We start from the raw sequence: 27,874 nt of genomic DNA on the forward strand, positions 1-27,874 counted from the left end.
ACCCCGAGGGATGCTGGGAAGCTCGAGCGCGGTCACGCTTTGGTGGGCTGTAGGTCTTCGGTCAGCCTCGGCTCCGGCGGCCGGTCCGGGTCTCAAGCTGAGGGGAGGGAGCCGGCCCTCTGCGCGCAGCCGGTGACCGCGGCCGGGATTAACTGAAACCGCCTCCGCGCAGCGGCCGCCCTGCGCAGAGGAGGCCTCGGAGGCTGCATGGCCATTAACCCGAGCCGTGGCCTGCGCCTCTAAGCCCAGTCCGTCCGTCCAGGCACGGACACGCGTGAATTTGAGTTAATGAGTTCAGTGCTGCACTCGCCGGGGCACGCCTCAGCCGCCCTCAGGGGTGCAGTGTATTTGGCGGTTGTGGGGAGTAGGGGTGGCTGGAGGCCGGCCAGGGGTAGAAAGGGGCACAGTAACACCGGGGACAGGGATCAGCAGCTCAAGCTAAGATAGAGAAGGTACCTGTACTGCTGTTGGGCTGGGGGGACCTCATTTCAGAAGGATGAAAAATGGTAAGGTGCTCAGTACCACGTAAAAAGTGGTAGAAAAAGTGTGTTGATATAAGAGGTGAACTCAATAATCATTGTTTTACAGATTTGTTTTCCATTAAAGATTTCATATATACCTCTACTAAAACATAAACGCATTTAAAGTCTTACCGATATTTTCACGCAAGACATCTCTACCTTCTTCCAGCTTCCAAAATGGATCGCTTGTTTTTACCAGCTACCAGTCTTCTTTTAATGGTCTCATACACCTTATACACCTTCCTTCGGCAGTCAACAGTGGTGTGATAATACATTGCTGCCTATGTTGCCAAGCAATGTTGTCAAACATAGGTAATGACCGTCCTAATAGTGATTATATATTGTGGCTGCTGATGCACGTGGAGTCTAACTAGAGCCTGGACTAGTTTGTACAAGAAGGTGTCATCAGACAAAAGCTGTGAGCTCAGTGAACTGCTCTATTCTGTGTCGGCACCAAGGCAAACATGTTCTAATTTGACACTGGAATATGTTGCTCTAAGAAGTTGTAGCTGCCCCATCCCTGGCAGTGTTCAAGGCCAGGTTGGATGGGGCTTTGAGCAACCTGGTCTGGTGGAAGGTGTCCCTGCCCATGGCAGGGGGGTTGGAACTGTATGAGCTTTAAGGTCCCTTCCAAACCAAACATTCTGTGATTCTGTGATTTCTGTTCCAGAGTCAGTGTTTAAATAAACAAGTAAACAAATATCTTCAGACCCGAGGTGTTCTTTAACTCTTCAGTATTCTCCCAAAACACTGAGCAATGCTAGGACTCTCTCCAAAGATGCCGAGCATTGTGAGAACAAGATTAAAATAGCAAAATCAAGAAGACAGCCAAGACTGAGCAAAGTAATGTGGAAGGGGCTGCAGAGAAGGAATTGGAAGTTGAAGAAAGAACACAATAAAACTAGAGTTAATGAAGAAAAAATTATGAAAAAGAGAATAAGGCAACAGAGGAGCAGGAGAATGTTAGATGGGAGAGAGCGTGTGGAGTAGTGGTGGACTGGAGGCAGGTAAAGGTGATCCGTGTTGAAGGACGCGAGACAGACAATTCAGAAGGAGCATGAATTTAGCGTTTGGCAAAAAGCAGATCAAAAAAAGTGACAGTACTTTAGTGAGTCCAAAAATGTTTTTCAAATGAGAATTTTTTGATAAAAAAGTGAAAGACACTCGGTGTAATCAGAATAGATATCACTCTGGAAACGGGATAAAAGTAAAAAGAGCCAGTACAAAGGAAAAGCACAGCTGCAGGAAATGTTCTTTTAAGAATGTAGGGTCACTGGAAATAGGAAACTGATGTTGGCTGTGGTTGGTACAGGTTAGGAAACACTGTCATGGTCCTCACAGTGAATGCAGTCCAACCAGTGGCAAGACAAAGACTGTAAGGTGTAAATAGGAAACACAGGCTCTTTCCTATAACCTTTATCAGATAGGAAGTGGGAATTTTAGTGGGAGAGCTTGAATTTTTTTGAAAGGAGGTGGTGTGGGAAAGCAAGATGAAAAGGTAAATTGTCAGCTTCAGCTTAAGGAAACGTGCCAGGAGAGAACGGACAGCAGAGAACAAGCTGTAACAAGAATCTGTAAGAGCAAGGAAAGAAATAGCACCGAGGAAACTTCCGAAACACCATTAATGCACACCTGATTGGTGAATGCTTAGTCCCCACCTGCAGAAAAGAAGAGCAAACGTTGCTAAGAGTGACATTTAACTGCCACGGTGAAAGCAGAAAGCAAAGCTGACAGTAATGAGAATATGAAGGAAAGATAAAGGCACTTGGCTAGGCTGTTCTCCTCAGATAAAAGCGAGGCTGTACCAAGACAGATGTTCAGATCAGATAGAAATTATAATCACTGTCAGCAAAAGGTCATTTACTCTGGCTAATGCTGTACTGCAGACTGAAGAATATTCCAACTGCAGTTTCCACTTTGAAATGTATTTTATTTGCATTTCTTCTCGATAGACATTTTGTTAACAACATTCAGTATCTTTAGAAGTCAAAATACATTGCAAATTGCAATACACATCCAGAAATGAGACATGTTGCATTTCATTTACTGGTGTGCTGAAAATTTCATCATAAATGGAGCATTCTTTGGTTAAATAAGAACAGCGGTTCAAACTGGCTGTGCTTAAATCCTGTTGATGGAATGCCTTTGCACAGATTAGCAAAAAGTGAGAACCCAACTTTAGAACTTTGTCTTCCTTTTTTTCAGCAAGTATACAGACATGACTAAATGCATCTCTTAAATATTGCAAAACCACAGTTAATGTTTTAAATAATACATATTGCACAACAAACTTTTTTGGGGAAGCTACAGAAATAACTATAATGCAGAACACATGGAAATAAATTACACATCAGCTAGTTGAAATGTTTAATAAATTCATAAGGGCTTATCAAGACCTTTTATTAAAATGCTTACTTTATCTAATAATTAAAGCACAGAAAATAAATAGGATTTTTGCTATTGACTTGAACTGAAGCAAGATCAGACCCTTTACAGTCTGAAAGGATTATGATTATTTTATGATATCTCAATAACATTCTTTGGGTTAAAAGCTTTAACAAAAATCACTTACCACACAATGACCAATATCACTTGAGACATCTGTCACTTTAAAGAAAAAATGGAACTAGTACATAATTAATAATGCAAAGCCCAGTTAAAACAAACTGCCATCTCCTGCCCTTTTCTGGTCCAGAAAATGCCGTTCAAAACCTACAGGTTTTTGATGAATTTCTACAGACTCTCAAGGACTTTTATGGTAGCTATTCTTTGGGAGAAGGAAGCATGAAATGAGAACAGGTGATTTAAGTATTTATTCTTGAAGCCCCTTTTGTCACTTTACATGCCATCACCATTTTGTGTTTTGAGGTACCGTCAAGAGCCTCATGGCAGGTCCATATAGAACAGCTTCTTGATGAATCACAGAAGCTACTCCAATTAATCTAGCTGTGCAGGGAGACAGCCCATAGCATGTGGGGTATTGTAAGTTCAAAACTTCTTAAACAGTTAAAGCTCTACTGAACATCGTTGCTACAATCCCTTACTGCTTTAAGGCAAGAGCATTAATAAGTTAATGGATAGGACATAGGACCATGTCACTGTTACCAGGCTGTCTAAGGATATAAGTGAAAATGAGAGTATAGTAACAACAGCATTTCTAAAATTCTTCCTCTCTTCTTCAGCTTTTTTAAACGTTAAGCTTGTACACTGGATTTGTTTAATCTGTGTGTGTCTGTGTGTGTTCAGGGGCAGGGGACAGAATAGACAGGTCAGGTTTCTCTAGGATTAGTAGTGAACTGGGATAACGAAACATGTAATTAATGTTGCACAGAAACATTGGACTGTGGAGATTCCCTTACAGGGTCTAGTACTCTGCCTGTTAATTTCTGATTTAAAAGTTCCATTAATCCTAATGGGCAAAGTATCAGATCCATAATGGACAAAGATCTCCATGGCAAAATGATGTGAATCAAGGAGGATTTCACTTGGTGGTATTCTATAAATCTGTACAGAATGGGCTGTTTTGCTTCAGTACTACACAGTGAAAGATTTGGGGCAAGCTCAAATGAGAAAATGCTGCTCATCTGCCAAGAAAAAAAAAAAGGGAAATAGAAGCAGGCAGGACGTTTCCTCCTTTTGCATAATTACCTCTGCAAATATCTGCACTGCTATCAGAGTCTCTGGCAACGAGACAAGAAAAAAAAGTGCTTAACGAGTGTCTAAATAAAGTTTTCCCCCCACATTTGTCTTCATTTCTTACAGAATATCAGGAATGGTCACAATGCCAAGAGCTCTGAGCCCGTCCAAGGGCTAAGTGGCCCCTGGTAAGTTAAACCAGCATGGTGCCCAGCTCCACTCCGGGAATGACTCCCTTTTTCCATGCCTGAACCAAAATAAGCTCAGCTACACTTAATTGGCTTCCAGCTGGTCATAGCTCATGCAGCTGCCTCTGAGCTTTACCCAGGGATTAACCTGTACAAGCTCAGGTCACTTGCCCAGGGACTCAGGCTCCTCCTCAGACCCACTTTGGTGTGCGCTGGTGTCCAAAGCTCAGGTGCCCTTCCAGGGATGCCGGCAAATCTTCCTTCCCCACAGGCACAGAAACCCCATCTCAATCTGTCTCTTTCTTAATGTACAGGGAGAACAGTCATGTAATTTTCAAACAGTGTAATGACTTGGCTGGTTAGCCATGGGAGCTTTCTTACTGTGATACCCTTAGGAACTGCAGTTTACCAGCACATCTAGAGAAAGGGCTGAAGGCAGATAAAATACCTTTAAACTCTTCTGGTATTATCACATGAGGTGCCTATTCATCATGTTTTTGCAACAAAGTTTGCACTTTCCACATGAGGAAAATTAGCTTTTCATGGTCTGAAATATATACCTATCTTTAGGCTTCTTTAAAAAATAAATTCAGGAAAAAGCCATTTAAAACTTGCTGAAGAAGTAGGGTTACGGGACTGGCTCCACCCTTAGATGAGTTAGCGATGATTTGCAAAAATCAGTTGCACAAATAGGTTAAAAATAAAGCAGTGGCTGGAAAAGGGATGCAAAAAAAAAAAAAAAAGATCAGGACTACAGGCCATTAAAAATACTTTTCCTGTCTCATAACAGGAACAGGCTAGCTGAGAACATTTACTTAAATTCCTCTTATGAGAATGTTTATACTTGTAATAGGATAATCCTTGTGGGGCTGATTTGGTTTTGGCCCTTAATGTGTTCAACCAGGTTTGTGTCAGTGAGAGACAAGGTATATTGGAGCCACGTTGTTTGAGCTGCTTGCATTTTTTCTACTAAAAGAATTTCTACTCAATTTCCAAGTGAAGTATCAAATTATCTAATTAGGGAAAAGCACATGTAGCAAATACAAGTTAGGAAATGAGGACAGCTTTAGCAAAGTATTTTTTTTAAACTTACATATCTAAATTTTCAGCTATTAAGTTTCTCTTAAAGTACTTACAAATAAAGGGAGACCAAGCAGCAGTTAATACCTCCACAATGCATAGAAGGTTCTGAGTAGGCAATTTGCTTTTTCTGTAAATCAGAACATTATATTTAGCACATACTGTAGTTTCCCTGTGGGTGCACAGCAATAGAAGTCAAAACAAACAGATACAAAGCATTTTTAAGCAGCATTTAAGATGATGCATTGCCTGTTTGAAATGACAAGTTTGTACATTGCAGGGTAGGGCTAGTATCCATTTCTCCTTTATAATTTGAAAGTCTGTGTTGATTTATTTTTCACTCTGCACTGTGTGAGACAGGGCTATTTTGAAGACTTTTTTTGGGGAAAAAAAAAAACCACTGAAGTAACCATCCAGCAACAGATTTTAAAAGTGTTTGGAAGGGAAACTCAGGAGAGCTCTATCTCAAAGCCCATTCAATCATCCTTTACTTGGAGCTGCTTTTAAATACTCTTCTACTGCAATGGCAGAAACCTCTCCATACCAGCTTTGAAGCCAGATGTGCTCAATGTTCATTTTCATGAAGAACCACTCATAGCTACGAGGCCACTTTCTTACCACAGGGTGCCTGGAAGGACAAAGAAAAGAAAAAACCCGAAAACCTTAAAAGATGTGCCAAGGCATATGCATAGTCTGCTTTTCTCTTCAGTCTACTGTGCTCAGCCAGTGAAACCTGAGAGCTGAGAACCACCACCATTCATCTTTTTTGCCCTCCCTTGCAGTAAGTTTTACGATCTTCCCCACCCCGATCTGGCAACAACTGCAATGAAGGCAGCCAGCAGACACCACCTTCCCCTGTTGCAGAACCACATCTCTAAAGGGAGATGTTGTTTGGTCTCTTCAGTAAGTGAAAAACAGTTAGAGGAGATTATTTGACTGTGTGTCAAGGTTGTGTTTGTATCTGTTCAAAGGAAGCAGTGTTCTGAAAATACAGCGTCTTTGGTAGCAGTTGCGGTATGGCAGGAAAGCTTATTAGCTGGCACAGAGCACAGCCTCTTCGAGCTGTTGCCTGCTAGAACCTTCTCGTCCTCTATTTCTGTCTTATTTCTTGAGCTAGCTCAAAGAGACCCTCCCCAGCAGCAATACTGGGTGCAGACATCTGGTCCCCAAGTCCCAGTAAGTGCATCTGCAGAGGTTGCTGTGGGATGCTCAGCAGCAGTGCCCAGAGCAGATATAACAGCTCAAGTTGCAGTGTTCATGGAAGCACAGGCGAAAGCGGTGCCAGTCCAGGCAGGGTTGGCCCAGTGCCCCTCTGCCCCTGCAGGGACTATGGCTGGTTTGGCAACCTCTGGGTTTAGCTGGGCTTTCCCACCATTTTCTGAGTCGTTCCTTTAAGCACACACAACTGTGGCATTGGGAAGTGGCTCCAGCTGCTGCCAGTGTTGGATGGCGTAAGCCCTGGCAACCTTCTCTGTGGTGTTCTGGCTTTTGTTCATCCCAGTTTCCCGGCAATTTTTGACTGACCAGGCAGGGCGTGCCTGGAGGACCATCCCTGGCAGCTGGTGTGAGAGGTGTGTCCCAGCTAAGGTTCCGGCTTTTCAGGCCTGTTATTCTGAAGACCCACTGGAGGGCATGGGGGCACACCCTGGGTGTGTGTGTGTGTGTCTGGGTTGTGCTTGCATCTGTTCAAAGGAGGCTGTTCTGTAGCGTAATGGCTTTGGTAGCAGTTATCATGGTCAGGAGAGGTAATAAAACCTGTAAGCTCCACCCTGCAATAGGTGTAAGCCCAGAGGCAACAGAGCTCTGCTCTGTCTCTGAGTAGGGGGCTGTAGCTGAAGAGCACTACCTGTCCTAAGGTGGGGAAGAATCATTAAAGGTAACAAACCCTGGGTTTATGGAATCTCTCGTTGGAGCCAGGTGAAGTATTTTCATAATCCTCAGATCACGTGCCTTACTGGAGTCCAACACTGACTAATTGCGTTTTCATATTTCATTACCTCTGGAGTTAAAAGGAGGACGCACAGCTCTGCCCGTCATTCCAAGCCACACAGGAGCCAACATGGTTCATGGCAAGTAAAGATTTGGCTTGTTAATTCTCAGATTTTCCATACCAAATGGCCACATCCATTTATTTGTCTCAAACCTGGGGGTGCACTCTACTACGTGCCTGTTACATACAGACCTGGAAAACATTGCTTGCTTGGCAAATTCCACTTCCTCTGGAGGCACCGTGACCATCTGTCCCATGAGAGTCAGCCTGGCGCACCTTGGATCCTCTGGATCAATTACATTTTTTCTGTGCACAGAGAAAAATGCTCATGTGTAATAGCTTGGTTTCTTTGTTAAGGTTTTTTGAGAAATACAAACTCCTGCTCACATACAAAAAAGATGGAATATTTTGTCAAGCCTTGCAGGTCTTTTCTACACCCAGCTGTAGCATTTGAGGAGGGTCTTGAAGGAATACTCACCTGAAACAGATCTCTGCTGTAGATATTTGCTTAATCTTAATCTATGTTCTCAAAAACTGGATTAATATATGCTAGATTGTAAAAAATGTGAAAATGGCAGCTTTCCCAGAATATGTACAGACCTGAATTCAGGATTCTAAAAAGAATTAGTGAGATGGTTAGTCTGTGCCTATGCCTACAAAGTAAGTGTTCATACCTGTATTTATGCATAAAAGATATGGCCTTTTCCTTGTGCCTATCCTAGAAACTCAATCCTTGTTCATTTTTACCCATTTTTCAATTGCTTTACACCAAAGAGACAAGTAAGATCTATTAAAAAAAAATCTCCAACTGCCTTCATCCTTCAGATGAAGACAGGGAAGACAGGGAGGGTACTTGTTGATTTTTGGCTTTCTATACAGTAACAATAAATAACTCCCATTAGTAGCTGCCAGGCAATTGCTGACTCTAGCATATACAATACAAGGATATAAATCATAAGTAAATTGACCAGTCACAAAAAAAAGTTTTACAAAATGACTGCAAAGGCCTGATCCTGGCAAGTGCTGAGCAGCCCCAAGTCCCATTGCTAGCATTTTGAGCCTGTTCAGCATCTCACTGGACTGTCTCCTCACGTAAGAACATAAGCCTGAAAAACTACATTAGGAAATGAAGACTGCATTTCTTCTTCTCTGTGTTTTAATCGGAAGCAGCAAATCACAGTAAATTACATCTTATCTGTGTGCAAGTTTACTTAAAGATCTTGGCTTGAGCCCTTTAGCCTTAACTGCATGCAATCTGCAGTGGCTTTTTTTTGGGGGGGGGGAGCAGTGTTATAATTCTCAATATATGTCTATTGCAGGAAACATATGGACATCATCCTGCAGCAATTTAACACCTGCAGATTCCCCACAGATGGTTATGAAAGACTGTAGCACACTGGATAAAGGAACTGCTTTTATGGATAGGGCTATGAACAGAGGTACGCAAGGAAGTATAGCGGGCTGATTGATACTCAGCTATGCCCAGTAAGCACTTGGCACCATCTGTAGCCTGAGCTCCAAAGAGCCATTTGCAGTCACATCATCTCTGGGATGATTTTTCAGCATCCTGTTCAGTCTGGAACAGCAGTTGTCTGAAGAGGGTGTTCAGCTCTCTGGACACTCCACTCATACTCTTTTTTTCCTTTACCACACTTTCTGCATGAGAGGAAGGGCAGCTGCCAAACACCAAGCTCAAACTTTCTGTTCACATCAGTTAATAATGGTGTAATTTCCTCAAGTACATTTTTTATTTTTTTTAAATGAAGTAGTAAATGAATGGTGTTCTGAGTACCTGAATATCTGCATTCCCTACCCTGGCACTGGGTTTATTTACACACCATTTCCTCCGCAGCCTAACAGTAACTTAAAACAACTGAAGAGCAGGGAAAAGCACGAGTATTTGCAAATGCCCTTCTTGGGTATAGCTTCTAGGTAAGATGTTGTTAATTACTTTCAGGAATTAGAAAGGGATTGTTACTAAAGGATGCCTGCATTTCACAGAGCAGATCAAGGTGATAGATTTGGGTGTGATCAGGAGCTGTGAGAGGTTCTGGTCTGACACCTTCTCAAATTACAATTATTTGATCTTTATGTGCAAGTACATGTTTGTTCTAAAAGTGTACTCATTGATTTGGAGTAGGCAATAAACCTGACATTGTTGTCGTTAAGCAGTGAATCCTGCCTGCCTTTGCTGAGACTGTTTTGCCTGATAGGACTAGTGTCAGATGTGACTTCTCCGATTTACAGGAAAAACTGCTCTCCACATATTTGGCTGACAGCAAAACCCACACACTGTACATCCATATCCGGAATGGTTTTATTTCTGTTTTTCACCCTGTCTCCTTCTTCTGTTTGCAGTTTTCTGTATGTTCTCATGAGTCAGGGTGTTACACTAAATGACACACACAATACTATCTTCCCAGTAAAAGTTATTTATGATGAATTTTGCACATTGGAATAATATTCTGGAGGGTCAGCTTGTTTTTCTGGGAAATGAGGCAAACAAATTATTTGTTGAAATCTTGTTAGATAAAGTTTTGGAAGAGTTGAACGGGACAATGATACATTTGAGCTCAGTATGCTGCGTTATTACTTTGCTGGCTTTGCTTTTAGTGCTGCCTCTTATCACAGGTTTTCTGTTTCAGAATAGGAACCTTGTTTTCTAATCTTCCATTAGTGTTAGTATTTTCTTTATCAAAGGAGCCCTTCATATTGTGAAGTAAATCTGTTTCTGCATCGGTTTTGGCACAGTACTTCCCTAATAATGTGTGATTACTTTTATACTTTTTAAACCATCAAAAACCACTAAACTTCCAGCTACCACTTCTGACTCCATTGTGAACAGGTCTTAAATTCTCAGTGGTATTACCAGTGCAACTAACGTAAATGCAGGCTTTGCTCCCTAGGAGTAAATGGATACAGCCAGGGATACATCTCATATTTTCACTAAAGATAATAGAGGGATACTAGGGATAAATAGGTATATTTACTAAGATATTCCTCCCTCCTATCTGTAGAGGCCTAGCCATGCATTCACTAGTCACTTCATGCCTTCTGTATAAACAAACACATATCCAGCTCTCAGTCCCTGTGTTCCTTTTATCTTTGCTGGCACAAGAACACGTAGGTGTGGAGAGTGACTTTATATAACATTTGTGTGCTGCTTACTGGGGGTGAGGGGGAGGCAGAGCTGGGGGACAGCATGCTGCTGACACTGTCTCTCTGTCGAGGAAACCTGGGGTGGCTTCTCAGGCCCTGACTTAATCAGAATCAGGTCTCTCTGGAGAGGATTTCATGAAGGCTATGATAAAATATTAACTGAGGAGGAGAGAAAGCAGGGAACTGTGAAAGGACACCAGGTCATAGGAAATACATTTTTTTATGCTGATTTAAAATACGTACACCTTGTTGCAGAAATTGAGGGAAGCCAGATTAAAATGGAAGAAGGTTCAGATTATACATTTTATAAGAACACAGTGCATTAAGAGAGATCATCTAAATTATTCATCTGATTTGTGAAGAGAGAAGAATTGATTGTCTCCATTCCCCTGCTTACGGTGAGCAAATTAGGTACGCAGAGTTTGACGCAGTACAGGCAGTTGTCTCTTCCAAGCATGTGAGATGAGATCATGAGCTACATTCACTTACAAAGGTGCCAGCTTTACTGAACTTAAGGAGAAATCTGTGTCCAAGTGAAATATGTTTCCTAACAGAGATGCAATGCTGTGAAGCTCACTGCTGATCAACACATCCCACTTGTTTTACTGCGTACCACTTCCGCACTTTCTGGGTCATGGTTCAAGACTGGTTCAGAGTAAAGAGTGCCACCTACTCATTAAATTGTTTACTACACTAGCCATCTCTCAGATTTTAATTAGAAGGTTCTTATACAACAATTAGCGAAGTCCAGATCTGGTGAACCCATAGTTCATGAAGACCAATGTGGTTATGTTGGCACACAAGGTGATTATGTTGGGACATTGTTGGAATTCCATTTCACAGTTGACATCTCTGCTTTGACTGGCAATGGTCTGTCTCCTGGTTTCTGATCAAAAGTATCCCAGAGTATTATGTTCATTCTTGGCCTCCGCAGTCCGTTAGTGAGGTGAAACAGATCTGGCACAGATGAGCAGTAAAGACAAAACAGGAGTTTGGGAGGCACTTAGGAAGGAATGCCAGTAGGAGGAACCAGTAGGAGGAAGGTAGGAGGGTTCAGTAATGCTCTAGGTACTGGGGAAGGAAGCAGGGTTCTATGAAGAGGAGTCTCTTTTTCTTCTTCCTGGGCTGCATCAGAAGAAGCATGACCAGCAGGTCAGGTGAGGCAATTCTCCCTGTCTACTCTGCTGTTGTAAAGACCCCATCTGCAGTACTGCATTCAGCTCTGAGTCCCCCAACATAATAAGGATGAGGACCTGTTGGGAGGAGTCCAGAGGAGGGCCATGAAGATCATCAGGGGCTGGAGCAGCTCTCTTGTGAAAACAGGCTGAGAGAGTTGGGGTTGTTTAGCCTGGAGAAAAGAAGGATCTGGGAGACCTTAGAGCAGCTTCCAGTACCTAAAGGGGGCCTACAAGAAATCTGGAGAGGGACTTTTTGCAAAAGCTTGTAGTGATAGGACAAGGGAGAATGGCTTTAAACTGACAGAGGGTAGATTTAGGTTAGATATTAGCAAGAAATTCTTTACTGTACGGGCAGTGAGGCACTGGAACAGGTTGCCCACAGAAGTTGTGGATGCCTATCCCTCATTCCATGATTCTATGATTCCCCAGCCTTCTTTTCGCACAGAGGAGCTACCATCCTCTTCCACCCCTCTGAAGAAACAGCAGGACCTTCCATCCTCCCTGTCACGATCCATTAATCCTCCCCATCTCCTCTGAATACAGTTCTCCCTGCCCTGTAAGAAAGCACTGTTTTTACCCCTCTCCTTCTTGAGCAAAATGGAAAAGAAGTTGGAAAAGAGCTTTCTCCTAATGCAGAAAAAGAGAGCCAGAGCACCAAGAAGAAAGCCCAAGACAAGAGTTTTCATATGTTTTTTCCTACTTAAGAAAGCTCATGTGTGGCATAAGGACAATGACTGTCTTCACACATCCTAACCTCTCCTATAGCAGCAGCAGCAGCTGCTGTACAAAACCATCTAATTAGGGAGGTGGGGACTGGCTGCTCGAACAGCTTGTCCCTGTCACCTCCCACAGATGCAAGGTAGGAACCCTGTCACCCCGCACAGGGCTCCTCTTCGCCTAGCCCCAAACTGAAGACTCAGGAGTTATTTTCTATTATACACAATACGTCATAGGATTTCTTGTCCCTTAAAATCTACAGAAAGGGAGGGATGAAATGCTGTGTCCTCAGAGATTTATTGTAAAGTGCTTATAATTTTGATTCATAAATGTGATTAATTTTGAAAAGCTAGTTATCCTCCTCATACATTTCATTTGCTCACCACTACCTACCAGAGTCTCTGAAGTAGAACAAATGTATTGGTGCTGCTAATCTGCGTGGCATGAACGTCAAACAAAATCTCTGCTGAAAGCAATTTCATAATCTCAAAAGCTGTTGCTGGCCTTCCGCTGGATACGGCTGGGCAGTTTTACCCTGCCCTGCTCTGATTTTGACAAGAATTTCTTTATCAGCCATGTTTGAGAGCCAGCAAAAATAGTTAAAAGACATCTTTGCTTTTGCTTTTGGAAGAACAGTCTTCTGTTCTGAATCTGAAATCAGACTTGGGAGCTGAAGAGTATTGGTACGATGGCTGTTCTGCATCTAAGTGAGCCTGTATCCACAGTATGCTTGTTTTCATGTTTTAAATAATTTCACTCTTTCTGGAAGATAATCCTTCCTGAAGTGTTTTAATTAGAATTTGTTAGGTGAAGTCAGCCTGTTTGTCTGTCTTTATTGACAGTAACAACTCATTTCTTTGGCTGAACTCTCTGTTTCAGACAGGAAACTTTTATATAGTTTAACCATAGACAATTCATGGGGGAGAAAAAAAGAATCACAGCATCAACTATTTCTGTAAACAGAGTCAGAGAAACACATACTACTTCACTAGAAAGGGACTTTGGGAAGTTGGTTATTTGAGAATACTGGAAAAAAATAGTAATTTAGAGCTATATTGTGCGCATTGGGTCATGATGATAGTAGGCTTTGTATTTGACTTTCTAATTTGGTATCTTCCTGATTTTTTTAAATATAGATTTTTGAGGAACAGTACTGACATAGTTATTTGTACATGACTAAAAAGGGCCAATATAAATACCAGAACTAGAAATGTGTCTGTGCCACAGAACCAGGAGGTGGATCTCAAAAATTGAGGGAAGTCTGAATTCAGCCTTTGTCTTCTCTGTGCGTCACTTCTCTTTGTGTGAAGGTGCAGTACCAAATTGCTTTGTTATATCCTCGTATTAACACACAGTGACTCTACAAACCCCGGGGTAGCTGCATGTTGGAGGGACAACTGACACCTCCAAGGTTGTGCCTGCCTCCTGTGGCAGGCTTATCGTCTCTCAGGATTGCCCAGGAATGAAATGGGCAGTTTACGCATGCTGCCGATCCACCATGCAGCAGGGACCCTAACCCACTGAATTACTTCTCCTCTTCCAGTGGCTTGGTAGTATCCAGAAGCACTGGACATGGTAAGCGCTTCCTGTCAGCCTTCTCAGTGCAGAGTTTCGGAAACCTAAGGAGCCAGCTTATATCCAGTGAAGACATCTGCCCGGTTGCACTAATCTGCTACTTCAAGCAGTACATGAGCATGGAGGGTAAAATGGCTGTGATGGAGCCACCCCTGATGCAGGTCATAAAACAGGAGAGGAACTCAAATCCCGCAGAATCACTCGCAGTCTGCGGTGTGGATTCAAAATACCATCCTCCAAACTAATAGCAAAAGAAAACAAACGGTGAACTGACCCCAAAGCTCATTGCTTTTCTTTCTTTTTCCCTTGTGTGAAAACCAGGTCATGGCAGCCGTGTAACTGCTCCGTCTCTAAGAAAGCTGCAGTTGGTCCCTACAAATGTGCTGAACCTGATGTCAAGGAGGCGACACACGTTTCAAATTAATTGCCTGTTTTCCAGACTGCAGCTGTAATGAGGCAGGCCCAGGAGCCTCCGTGGAAAGAGGGATCCTCTGAGCAGCCTGTGTGTTGAGAACTGCGCTTAGAACAATAGCTGCTCTATTCTTTAATGGCGGGCTCAGTCTTGCTCCCTCTGAAAGCTCTAAGAATGGGACTCAATCTTTTCAGCTTGTCTGTGGCACAGACATGCCAGCTTAGTCTATTTATAGCCCTGAACCATTTAATTTTTCTTGCCTCTATTATCCATTTACCAGCCCTCAGATAGGATGCAGTGTAGTTGCTAACAAATGCTTTCTCTAGCCCGGCCATCAGAGAGCCTTCTGAGTGAGGTGCAGCCCCTCTCCTTCTGGGAAACGGCAGTCTCTAGGTCAGAGATGAGGAATCCAGACTGTAGCTGCAACATTATAATGTCTTGCAATTAGTGCCTATTCAGATGCATAACAGCTCTCTTTCTTTCATTATTTAATGTTATCTCTCTTATTGGTTTAGGCTTTTCAATTTTTCTCTCCAGCTGATTAAATATTAAGGCTGGAGCATCAAAAAGGCCACTCTGTATTCCTCACATCCTTGAAACTGAAAATATTTATTGTCAAGGTTTGGAACTTGATCTGCTCTGAAACAAAACGAAATTCGCTACTAAATTAATTTAATATCAAATTGATGCACACACACACAAGTCACTTGAAACTCATTAGATAAAGAAGACTATTGAAATGTCAGCTATGTTTTCTTTCTAAAGGCCAGAGATTTCTTTTGTGTGCAATAGGTCAAAAGCATTTTTCAGGAGAGTGCCAAATACTCCCAGGAGCAGTGACTACAGGCATAGATCAGCTTCCACATTTATTTTAATACTTGCAACTCATGTTAATAATGAAATTCTAACTCAGGTTAATAATGAAATTCTAATAAAATTCCACATGAAAACAAGCTACAAACACATTGCTGGCGTACAAGGACATGAACTTTCTCACGTAGAACATTATTCATTTAGCTATTTTGTACAATTATTTTGAAGCCAAAACAATTAACAATGCTCTTGACCAAGAGAACTTCTGGTATTAAAACCATGTGTAAATGACAATTTCCTTTACAATAAAACCTCACAGATACTGTTTTAATACTAGCAGGACCTGAGGTCTTTCAGAGCAGAAAGTGTGTCTCTCACATAGTGTGAGTAAAAAAGAGGAAGAAACCTGCTATAGAGAACCTGGGGCACCACACAAAGCTCTGCACTGAGGATGCTATGAGCTGTTTGCATGGCCCAGCCTGGCTATTCTGGCAGGTAGAGTGCACCCCCAAGAGATGCTTTGGGTAGCAGCAGCAGAGGCAGCAAGCTGGCTGTGTCACCAGTGGTGGATCCAGTGCTGCAGACAGTGTTGGGGACAGGTCACCCCAAGCACTGCCAGCAGGGCCCGGACGCACTAGTTGTGAAGCCCTTTCTATGGGGTAATGGTAGCAGGGGGAGCATGGCTGCAGTTTAAGATGCTCCTAGTTTAAAATGTAAAAATCACTCACGGGTTGCTAGTTTAAAATGTAAATTCATTTCTGACCCTGGTTACAGAGGGAAGGGAAAGAAGAAGGTTAAAGTCCCAGTGGCCACATGTTTCCTGGCTGTAAGTCAGCCCCAAAGCTTGCTCACATTTTCCTAGCTATCATCAAGAACATGTACCGCAGCTCAACAAATGTCCCAGCTTTTCATTCTCTGTATTGCTTGTTCTTTGCCCTAATGCCAGCCAACATCTGTTCCAGATGAGAACTCCAGAAATAATGAAAAACAAACTGAATGTAAGAACAAAATAAATAATGCAAGGAGCACTGATCGGACTCTGAATCTGTGTACTCAATTCAGTAGTAAGCTCAATATTTAGAGTACGGTTACATGCTAAAATGATGCCCTATTTTCCTCTACCTTCTCCTTCCCCTCTCCTTTGCACTCCTATGGCTCTTGGGGAGCTGATGCAAGTTACAAACCCAGTAGAAATCTCATCCAGGAAAAATAAAATGGGATTTACTGAGCTAAAATAGGCCTGCCATATGGTCAGCTGAAGGGAGGGGGTATGATTATGTGGCTAGGAGCAGCCATGGGAAGAAAGGAAGAAGGCCTGGCAGAAAACCTTATTCTCATTGTGGGGTTAATTTTCTTCAGACTTATGTTTCAGCTCAGGGTCAGGCAAAGCTCAGAGCTGATGTGAGGGGGGCATGACCACATGACTGGTGGTAGGGAGGGAGAGTAGGGATGTGACAACTGCTAATTAGCTTGGCTTAAGCTGTCTTGGAAATCCAGGTTTAGCTCCATGGCAGCGCCCAGAGAGCTCTTCTCACCAGAGAGCATGGTCTCAGGCTGCGGTGGGTGCTAGAGTCGGGTGGTGGAATCCAGGTTGCCCTGGCTGCAAGACGAACAGCACCAAATATCTGGCACACGGAACAAAAGGGTAGTGGTTTGGTCTGGAAATTAATAGTTACTTAATAGAAAGGCAGAGAATAAATATTCTTGAAGGGTTGTGATGTATATGGATTTCATATTTCTATAAATCATGCAGCATTTCTCTTTTGTTGGTGAGTTGGCACTTCCCAAACAGGTAAATCGGGTAGTGACATTGCTGAAACATAAAAGGCAAAGACTTTCAAGAGTGGCTGTTTAAAGTCAGGGACGAAAGGCCACACTTAAGTGCCAAAAGGGTGTGTAGTTTTCAGAAGTGCTTAAGACCAGCAGTTACCATCAATGGAAGCTGCTCTGAGTCTTGAGCCTTTGAAAATAGGGCATTGGGTAGATGCTAGGACTTAACATACATTTTTAAGCACTTGGTCTAGATATCCAGCTCACTATTTGATTGAATGAAAAAGCTTAGCAAGCAGGAATAAGCTCCATTAGCCTGTTATGAAAGAACTGATAGATTTATTTACTAAATGATTAATTCAAAATATTTAATGAAATAATTTGAAGGAACAAGCAGAACCATTCCGGTGTTAACTTCACCAGTCCATTGACCTTCTCAAGCATGCAAAACTGAATTACCTTAACAAATGTTACCATAGAAGGTTCATATTAGGCGTTCGACGTTGCAAGGGGAAGCCATGATTTCTATTCCTTGGGAATAGGATGTCAGCCTGAAATCACTTGTACTGCTTAGGACTAAGAAACCTTTCATTTTGCCACCATATAACTTTCAGGAAAACAGTATATTCTGGAGACAAATACAGACAAGTGTAACAGCAATGTGCTTTATATTTGCCATTCACTGCTTTTTCCAGTGTTGTTCTCAACTACGGGCTTGAGTGGTGGGATGATGCCCAAGGTAACACCCAGCTGGGGAAATCTGTGACCCAGTTCTTAAGATAAACTTCTCCTCCTCCAAAAAGGACCTTAATTTGGGGTAAAAACCTTCAATGCCATTCTTTTCTGAAGCAGCCTGTGATTTCCAGTTCTTCTCTCTCTCTCCTTGGAATATCAGCTAAGATCCGCTTTGGTAACGGAGTCCTGTCTGACACAATTTCGGTGTCATGCACCTCCTCACGTAAAGAGGCCTTTGGAAATAACACTTCGCACGAGGCTCACTCAGCCAAGTTTGCCACATGTTTGACTGTGAACAAACATATGGCAGAGATACGTCTTTTTCAAGGAGACAAGAATAGAGGGGAAAACTGAATCATCTTTGAGTTTACATCCATACATCTTACGCACATACAGCTTCAGTAATCTGGATTTATTCACTGTACATATGATTAAGGAGAACTCACTGCTATCTCTGTGAGGGTGCTGAGGCACTGGCACAGGTTGCCCAGAGAAGCTGTGGCTGCCCCATCCCTGGCAGTGTTCAAGGCCAGGCTGGACGGGGCTTGGAGCAACCTGGTCTAGTGGAAGGTGTCCCTGCCCATGGCAGGGGGTTGGACTAGATGAGCTTTAAGGTCCCTCCCAACCCAACCCATCCTGTGATTCTATGACACATCTGCTTTTCTTTATCATGCTTTACTGGGGCAAAACAAACCTTAAGAGAAGCCTGTGACTGGTGGTGAGAGCCAAAAATAAAAGCAGGACATTGAAGGTGGGGACTGAGCATTTTGTTTTGAGGACTCTGTTCTCACTGAAAGTGGTACCAGACAGATAAACTCTGTTACCTGCAGAAATTTCCATCAACCTCTGGCAGGGTCAGAGAAGCCACAGGATTCTTCAGGAGATCCGCCACAGTGTTATCCTTTGGCGTCACGTAGAAGAAAGGGATTCCAGTGCTGTTGTTGACAGGACCATCACTGACAAGTAAACAGTTCCCATAGGGCATACCTTGGATCTGCAAAATCCAAATAAGCCACTGGTTACATCTTTGCACATAGACAGTTTACAATGTTGGGGATGCCTTCAAAGGCTCTAGCAGAGAGGACAGCAACCCCCAATTGCTCCCACTTTCTGCTGTCGTCATGAGACAGACCTTCTAAATTAGATCTGTCACGCTTCTATGAAAAGAGATCTCTCCTCTGTTTATTCCTTTCAGTCCTGTCCATGACACTATAGAGGACATTTTATCTTTCACTGAGCTTAAAAGAACTACCAAATTAAAAATGTTTAGAGTGCATTATAATCAATGCCATCAGTGTCAAGAAATGTTTACTCTGAAACAGTGCTGATGCCTTTTCGGAAACCCAAAAGGATACAGAGCCTAATTTAGCCTTGACTCAGCCTGCTTTTTACGCCAATTTTGCCTCCCCTTTTGGCCTTGATTTGCAATGTGATTGCATCAGTTTGCCAAGAGGAAGGCATTTTAGCCAGAGTTGTGTTTGAAGCCAAGCTGGACATCAGCTCATCTGCCTCAGCAAGAACCTCAGCTGTGGGGGGGGGTCTGACCAAGCCAGAGCAAACCTTCCCCCCATGTCAGAGGAGGGAACCAAGGGAACCAAGGGAACCAAGGAGCCAGGTTTTCCAAGTTTTCTCCCATACACTGACCTGTGTACACACACTGGATATAACACATGCAAAAATGTCTCTGCCAAATAGTGACACACATTAGTATTCTCCATAACGATTTAACCTCCTACTATGCTTTTCATCTCCTTATAAATTGCAATGACAGATACTCAATGAATTGTTACTTTTTCATGTCTTCAGATATTTCTTTCCTCACGGTCAATTAGACATTAAATAGTAAAATTACCAATTAATACATTAATTCACTGTAACTGGTAAATCCTTTATAGCAAAATCAAATTAAGTGGGAATAGTTAATAAGAAAACCCTGGATTATGTTGTTACCTGGATTGCATACTTTCTGATTTTTAATGTTTATATGCCTTTAAAATTTTCATGCTTATAGTGCTTATAAATGGTCCTTGTTAGCATTCCTCAGAAGGAATGCTTTAATCATAGAATACCAGGTATGAAGGGACCTCAAGGATCAAGCTTTAATGAAGCTACATAACTTAGAAACTAAAAATACCTGTTTATTATTAAGAGTTACAATGAAAATAAATATAGTAGCTGTCAGTAATATTGCAGGACAGGTTCCCATTGCCTGAAATCCTCAGTCTGTCACACATGGCTAAAGTCACAGTGGATTCTCATACAGAATTGTGATCACAAGCAGCATAACTCAGCATTCAGAGCAGCCCCCCATGAATTCTCAATTTTATTATGAATAAGATTTTTCTGTATTACTTCTGAGTAATACAGAAAGTAGAGACAGCTAACTGCAGACTATGCTATGGCTGTAATTCCACTGAGGGTTTCTGGCTAGAGCATAAACCAGAAGAGTTAAGATCATATGATTTAACAGGATTTCCGACAATCCAATGTGGAATTACAGGCCTCTTGTGTGTATGTATATATTTATTTAATGGTATCATTTTTTAACCTGATACTTTGTATTTCACAATAACGTAAACTGCCACTAACTCAGCCAAGCTTTCTGAAGATTAAGGTGCTTCTAACTTTGCCCGGTTTTTACTGTTGGTTTATTAATCTGTGAATATTTTCAAGAGAAAGTTAAAGCTGTCTTCTTTTTTTTCTTTTTCCTCTTTACCTTTTCTTTTTCCTTTCCTTTTGCCTGAGTGGCACTGGATGCTGTATCTCAGCCCAACCTCTCCTTTTAAAAAGGGAAATATTTTAAAGCTGGAAAAAACTATGACCCTGATCCTCCAGTGCAGCCCTATTTTGCTTCATGCTCCTGACAGATAAATCGTCCTTTAAGCTAGTATACCTTGGACGGCTGTGGGACGGGCAGATTTTATGGTACCCCAGCAGGGTCTTCTCCTCCTCCTCCTTCTCCTCCCTGTTCCTTTCCCCTGCTCACTGGGTGACAAGAGCAGGAGCTGGGGCAGAAGTAGGGGCAGGGGCAAGGGGCAGTGGCAGGGGCAGAAGCCGATTCAGGGGCAGGGACTGGGGCAGAAGTAGGAGCAGGAACAGGGGCAGGAGCAGGCTCGAGGATGCTGCAAGGGATGAAATATCCTCTCTCCAAACCCAACGTCGTAGCTCTGGTTCTGGCCTAAAGCTCTGGCTTTTCCCGAGCCTCTCTGGTGCGGTTTTTCAGCGTGCCTCTCTCGCTGTACTCCTCCAAACATGATTCCTATTACTAGAAAGAGTTTTTACTGTCTCCCCCAAGCATTCGGCGCCTGCCGGCGCGGGCGCTGCCCGCGGCGCAACAGACCGAGGCGCTCGGTGGCCGGCACCGCATGTCCGCGGCGGCCCGGGCCGGGCACCGGGGGGCACCGTACCTTTCCTTGCGCGGCCCGCGTCGCCACGAAGCCCCAGGTGTTGTGGCGGGCGAGGAAGCGGGCGGTCCCGGCGCGGCCCGCCGCCCCGCCGCCCTCCCGGCGGTAGGAGAACATCCTGGAGGGGACGGCCTCCTGCCCCGGCCGCCGGCCCGCCGGCCCGGAGCCCAGCGCCGCATCCTCACGGTAAGCCGAAGCCGGGTAGCTCTGCTTCCAGAGGCCGCCCGCCTCCTCCAGCAGCGCGGGGAGCGCCTCCTCGGTGGAGGAGCTGTGCAGCTCGTCCGCCGCCGCCTCCCCGCCCTCGGGCAGCGGCCAGGACACCGAGCTGACCACCACGTACCCCCCCGCGCCGCCCCACAGCAGCGTCGGCAGCCACCAGCACCACCACGGCCACCGCCGCCCCGCCGACATCTTCTGCGGCAGCGCCCGCACCGCGCCGCGCCGCGCCGCTCCCGCAGCACCCTCCTGCGGCCGCCGGCCGCTCGGCCCGCAGCAGCCTCGCGGTACTCAAGAGAGTCGCAGGGTGGTTTGGGTTGGAAGGGACCTTAAGATCATCTAGTTCCAAACCCCTGCCATGGGCAGGGATACCTTCCACTAGAGCAGATTGCTCCAAGCCCCGTCCAGCCTGGCCTTGAACACTGCCAGGGATGGGGCAGCCACAGCTTCTCTGGGCAGCCTGTGCCAGTGCCTCACCACCCTCACAGCAAAGAACTTCCCACTTACATCTAACCTAAATCTCCGCCTTGTAAGTTTGAACCCATTACCCCTTGTCCTATTGCTACAGTCCCTGATGAAGAGTCTCTAGATGCTTGTAGCAGCCGGTTGTCATGCATTCATTTCCTGCCCCCTCCCCAGCCCCTTGCAGGTTGGGGAGGTGTAGTGCCAGTGACACGCGTGGGGCAGGGTGCAGCTGGGGCTCACTGCAGGTCTGCCTGGCATTTGCATGGTGTTTGCTGGGAGGTTGTGACGGTCCTGGTTGGTATGTGGCCAGGCAGGTGTTTCACGAAATAGAATCATAGAACCATAGAATGGTTTGGGTTGGAAAGGACCTTAAGATCATCTGGTTCCAACCCCCTGCCACGGGCAGGCACGCCTCACGCTAGAGTGTTCTCTACATGTGCTGCAGAAACTGGCAGGTGGAACCAGCCACCTGGGCAGAGGTGGTGGGGTCTCTGCAGTTATTGTAAAAGAGAGAATCCACGAGGGAGCATGCCCGTGTTGCAGGGAAAACTTCATTTGGACACCAGGGTCAAGCAACAGCAAGACTCCAAGTCCTAGAAGGCAGACATCATCAATCAGTCCTGGTGCTCATGGGATTCGTTTTGACATCTAAGTACACAGCACTGCTATTAAATGATATGTTTCCCAGGCAAGGATTTAATTAGGCAAAGATTTGAGTGTGTAGTTGAGTTTATATCAATGGCCCTATTTACTAAAGGTGCTTTTGCATCCTGCTCCTTTTCTGTTCTTGCAGCAGACCTCTTCAGAATGGCAATGCAAACTTAAAATTCCTTAGAATATATGCTTGTAAACTTCTGTTGCATCACTCATCTGTTCTGTAGCTTCCAGATAAGTTTACCAGAATGAAGGTAAGCCTTCAGCTTTGCTGATGACAAAAAATACAAGAAATAGATAGAGCTAAAGGGGAGTGCTAAATGGGACCTACAAGAAATCTGGAGAGGGACTTTTTACAAAGGCATGTCGTGACAGGACAACAGAATGGCTTTAAACTGAAAGAGGGGAGATTTAGACTAGATATTAGGAAGAAGTTCTTCATTATGAGGGTGGTGAGGCGCTGGCACAGGTTGCCCAGAGAAGCTGTGGCTGCCCCATCCCTGGCAGTGTTCAAGGCCAGGTTGGATGGGGCTTGGAGCAACCTGGTCTAGTGGAAGGTGTCCCTGCCTGTGGCAGGGGGTTGGAGCCATATGGTCTTTGAAAGTTCCTTACAACCCAAACCATTCTGGGGTTCGATGAAAAATAAACCACAAATATTTCACCTTTTTCTTCTGAAGATTTATTCAAACAACAAAATAACATGACGTCTGAAAAAACCAGTGTTGCTAGTACAGTTTGGCATTTAGTATTTCCAGAAAAAGTATCTTAAATTTAAGAGAAGGAAACCAGTATTTTCTTAAAGTTGTATCAGAAAGTAATACTGGTCTAGCATAAAGAATTTTCAAGTCAGGCTGGTTTTCTCTGAAAATCTGCTGTTCATCAAAGGCAAGAATTGTCTGTCCCGCTTTTTGAATAAGAAGTGCTTCCCTTCTGACTCAAAGATCCAACTTAGTAAAAGTTTTAGTAGTTCTCTCTTTTAAAATGACCTGCATGAGCTGAAAATTAGAAAAGAAACATGGAAATAGTTTGACTGTAGGAACTGTAAATCATTTGTTTCTGCCTTCATTGAATAAAAAAAGTCTTCTCTGTTCTTTGCTCTTGAATCTGAGATATTTTACAGATACCCAACCTTATTTTACATCAATTAACCCAACAAGAGGAGATGCACATTGGGTTTCCTCATAGGGCAGCAAAGGTCTGATAGGAGACCATATCCACTTTTTAATACATCATTCACACCTTATATCTCTGCTATAAGCCTTTCTATTCTTTTTCAAAACAAATAGTCTCAGCCTGTCTCTCCCCTGATGGGGACTGCCTTTTCATGCTGAAATCTGTGCTTTCTTAAAATCAGCAGAAGTTTTGCCACTGAATTTAAGCAGGGTCAGGATTTTGCTCTCATTTTTTAATTAATAATTTCACTTGTTCTCTGTATCCTGGATTATACAGACCACTCAGATGAACACTTGTAATTTCATTAAGTAATTAACTATGTCCTTATTTTTTCTCCCTTTTTAGCAAATCAAAGTGTTCTCTGCCAACAGAGCTATGAACAGTGTACCCTCGGTCTCTCCGCGCCCTGATTTGCAGTATATTGTATGTTACGAAGGTGTGGAATTGGATTAAAAGCTACAGCGCGGTGCTCTGCAGATAAACCCACTGCAGGTGTGCAGTTTAATAGGATTTTAATTTGGTAACAAGTGAACAAAGAGAGGAAGCCTAGAATGGGATTTTCTAGATGAAAAAATGCTATTTGTGCTGAGAGAAAGCAACTGCAAGCTCTGTGATAAGGAATAAAGATCATGCCAATGCTCTCTGAGCTGCACTTTTATAGATTATGGCTCACTCAGAGCATCTTCGTTACTGCCACCAGTTTCAGCAATTCTTAGTTCGTACTACGTGCTGTTGGCTGTATAACATTTCATCTGCCACACTCCCTGTTAAGCCAGTGTGTTCAAATCTTGTATTGTCTCACTCCCCACCCTCTACATTTTTTCATGTAAAACTAATGTTTTCCTCAGGAGATGTCACAAAATAGGAATGTATTCTGTTTTCAAGATTATTAGCAATTATTTCCATGCTTCAAATTACCTGTATATTAAAAAAGATTCAGAAGTGTGCTGCTCTGTTCAATATAAATGGGAAAAAATGGTCTCTCTGCTGAGGAGTGTAATTTATATTCAGCATGAACTAGGAATGGAGGACCAAAAACAGATGGGAAAGGAAGAGGAAGAATGAAGGTGACAACTAAAAGATCATGAAGGGATCTGCTAAGCCACAGACACACACTGATGCTGCTGATATCAGGGCAAGGTTGGGAGATTCTTTTCTGATTTCTGTTACCAGTCCTCCCTCTCATTTTTCCAGGGTTTCACTGCAAATCGGAGTGTTTAGCACTAATTTCAATGAGATGAGGGTGGAGGTGCGATGAACAGATTTTTTTCCTAAGCATAACAGGCTGTAGAGAAGGCACAGACATGCCTTGTGGGACAAGATTAAAAAGATATGGAGGTTGCTGTTGTTGGCAGTGGACGGAGTGGAGGATGGGAACTGACAAAAGGCACTGGGTCGCAGGGAGCTGCGGAGGCTGCATGGGATAAAGGAGTTAAAGGGAAAAATGATGAAATATACCCGTGATGTAGAGAGATATGTCAGGCAGCAGAAATGTGGTCTGGGAAACAGCAGTGTGGCTGGTGGGTGCCACTAGGGCTGCTGAGCCTTTAGATACCCCACAGAATGGATTGTGGCCGAAGTGGGATTAGTCAGGAGCAGGGACAGATGGTTGCTTGGGAGCACGATGATGATTTTTGGTGATCAAAAGTTGCAGAACACAAATCCTGATGCAGTGGAAATCTATTCAAAGGATCTGCAGAGATGGCGATACAAAGTGGTGGGTGACAAAGATGAGTTTTTCAGCATCCTGTGTTTTTCAGCAACCTGTGGAATTAGTATTGACACCCAAAAAGAAGGAGCCTGCAACAGTTGAGGTGGGAGCTACCACCCGTTTGAAGACATGAGTAGGCAGAAGTGCTCACTCACTCTGTCACAGCTCCTTTTGAGCTGCAGGTTCCAGTTTTTCAGCTCCCTCACAAACTGCAAACACTTGAACCATCAGCAGGTTCTTACTGGAATCTCTTTGTCAGCTCACCATTATCAGCATCTTGCATGTGGACTGATAGAACCCATCAACCTTTGAGATCTTTAAGCTCTTTCTACACTTTCCCAATCCTTCACTGTCTCCATACCTTCTCTCAAGTCCTCATACACCCTATTTCGTGTTTTATACCCTTCCTCTTTGACACCCCTCATCCCTCACTCTAATCAGCCTTGCTCTGTTCTTGAGATCATGCACAAAATATGAAAAACTGATAGACATATTTATAGGCATATCACTTACACAGACAAAACCTGGGTCAAACCCGTGTCTGCTGACACCCGCATCGCAATGGGCATAGTGGGCCATACAAAAGCCCCTATAGGCAGCCCAGTGAAAGAGCACGGGAAGGAGGGTAGATACTGGATAAGATTTCTACTGGTTTATCTCCTAGTTTCTGACCACCAGTGGTTTAGTGAGTCCTTGCTCTTAGCCTGCACCCAGCTCAGTTTGATTTTTGAAATTAAGGGGTTATGGCAGGATGGTTCATTGTATTACATTTGAACAATAACAAAAGCTGTCAAACATGCCCATCACACGTATAAATCTTTCTTGGTTTGTTCCCTTTGTACCTTCTCTCTCCCTTCCCATTTTCATTGCTGAGCTACTTTTGGCATATTTTGTATTTAAAAAACCCAAGAGTCCATGACAGGTCTGTATAACTAATAAAGATTTTTTAAAACAGTCCATTTCCAGTCCTGGTCCTAGTTTGTGGAAGCTGAATACATCTTGAGAGTAAAATAACTTCAGTAGGATCACCCTAAGAATGTAATTTTCTTCACAAGTCTTGGTGCCATTAGCATTTGTCCAGCACCATTTTCTGGAAAACACAATGTTCTCTGAGATTTAAGACAGTGCTGTTACTGCATGGAAGAGACTTCTGAAAACAGATGAATGTCTAATTCATCCTTTGTATGAAGCACAGAGGCTTGATCCATGTTCCCATATGTCCTTATATTTAGCCTTGTGCCCTAGGAAGACTTAGGGTCTCTCTTGTTTTCTACCTGTATGTCATCCCTTATGCTAGTAAGATTGAAGCAGCAGACTGACTGCAAGAAAGTCTGGTGGAGCAGAAAGATCTCAAGGATTTCATACTTCTGCATCTTTTGATGAAATTAACAGGTAGGTGGAGGGAATAGAGCCTCTCAATGCTTCTAGTAGTGAGAAAAGGCCACATCATGCACAGTAAGTGCATGTGGCCTGTTTGTCAGCTAGCCCACAGGCTGTTCCCAATCCACCAGAACAGCGCTGCTCTTGCTTAGACAATGGTCAGGGAATCTGGAGGAGTGCCAAAGGTCTGCTGGAAACCCAAGGAAAGAATCAGGGAACTGAGGTGATGGGGAGGTGGGTGGTGTGAAGATTACGGTCCCTTGCTAGGATCGTGGGATGGAGGTGGGTTTCGGTGTCATTGGGCATGGTTCCGTGCAAACCTAGATTTCATTTTTTTCTACTTTACACGCTTAAAATCCCCCAAACAATCACAGACTTCCTGAGATCCCTCCCAGTTTACCCTTTTTTTCTTTTCTTTTTTTTTGTTATTTTCTTTAAAGTTAGTGTTTATTTCACCTTGCTGCCCATGGCTGTGTCCACCGAACAACTCAGAACTCTGCAAAACCATGGCTCTTTCCAAAGTTATTCTGGCTCTGCATCGAAGTTGTGAAAGCTGGCTGTGGAGTATTGGCTTGATGTTGCTCCTCTGCATAACAGCCCCAGAGATGGCTGGGCTCGTAATGCCACAGAACAGGGAACTCATTTTGCTTTGCAACCCAGAAACTTTCATCTCCCTTCTCCTCTATATAGGACAGGAAAATGTGAGCCACAAAATCCATGAGTAGCAAATTAAGCAAATGCCAGGATCCTAGGTTTAAAGAAAAACAAAAATAATTTTAACAACTTCATCATTTCCTTATCTTCATGATGTGTTCTTCTTTGAAGGGCTTCATTATAGTAATGGGCTAGACAAAGTAGCAGACTAGCACTCATCAAGTAGTACTTACAAAATTATGTACTTCCAAATATCACAGCAAAATAGGCACCAGCAGCAGATTTGAAATGTAAGCAAAAGCCTTTCCCCCTTATTTTAGCTAGAGAGGAAAGTGTACTTCTGTTTATATGCTTTCCTGCTCAAGTTTTTCCCCCACATTCACTGCTGCTACAAGGCTTATCGTCAACCACATATCACCCCCAATTCTCCCCTCGGATAAATC

General features: G+C 43.5%; 2 protein-coding genes across 2 annotated transcripts in view; both read right to left on the reverse strand.

The window, feature by feature from the left end:
* Positions 1-2,430: 2,430 nt before the first annotated feature.
* On the reverse strand, positions 2,431-21,635 carry CREG2 (cellular repressor of E1A stimulated genes 2). The gene is made up of 4 exons (XM_030477162.1): positions 21,182-21,635; positions 18,599-18,768; positions 7,608-7,721; positions 2,431-6,053 (listed from the first exon to the last, which is right to left on the reverse strand). The coding sequence occupies exons 1-4, from the start codon at positions 21,587-21,589 to the stop codon at positions 5,906-5,908; spliced, it is 840 nt and encodes a 279-aa protein (XP_030333022.1). The 5' UTR covers positions 21,590-21,635; the 3' UTR covers positions 2,431-5,905.
* Positions 21,636-23,308: 1,673 nt separating this feature from the next.
* The window catches only part of RFX8 (RFX family member 8, lacking RFX DNA binding domain), a 30,636-nt gene continuing 26,070 nt past the window's right edge, over positions 23,309-27,874 (reverse strand). The window contains 3 exon segments of the mRNA XM_030476475.1: positions 23,309-23,499; positions 27,234-27,276; positions 27,278-27,525. Coding sequence (XP_030332335.1) covers positions 23,474-23,499; positions 27,234-27,276; positions 27,278-27,525 — 317 coding nt within the window. The 3' untranslated portion in view covers positions 23,309-23,473.

The sequence above is a fragment of the Strigops habroptila genome, chromosome 2, assembly GCF_004027225.2.
Source record: "Strigops habroptila isolate Jane chromosome 2, bStrHab1.2.pri, whole genome shotgun sequence".
NCBI lineage: Eukaryota > Metazoa > Chordata > Aves > Psittaciformes > Psittacidae > Strigops > Strigops habroptila.

Coding starts and splice junctions, on each gene's coding strand:
- CREG2 (XM_030477162.1), bottom strand. CDS start 21,589: ATGTCGGCGGGGCGGCGGTGGCCGTGGTGGTGCTGGTGGCTGCCGACG. Junction 18,769..21,181: donor CGCGGGCCGCGCAAGGAAAG/GTACGGTGCCCC, acceptor TGGATTTTGCAG/ATCCAAGGTATGCCCTATGG. Junction 6,054..7,607: donor AAGCAAGCAATGTTTTCCAG/GTCTGTATGTAA, acceptor TTGTCCTTCCAG/GCACCCTGTGGTAAGAAAGT.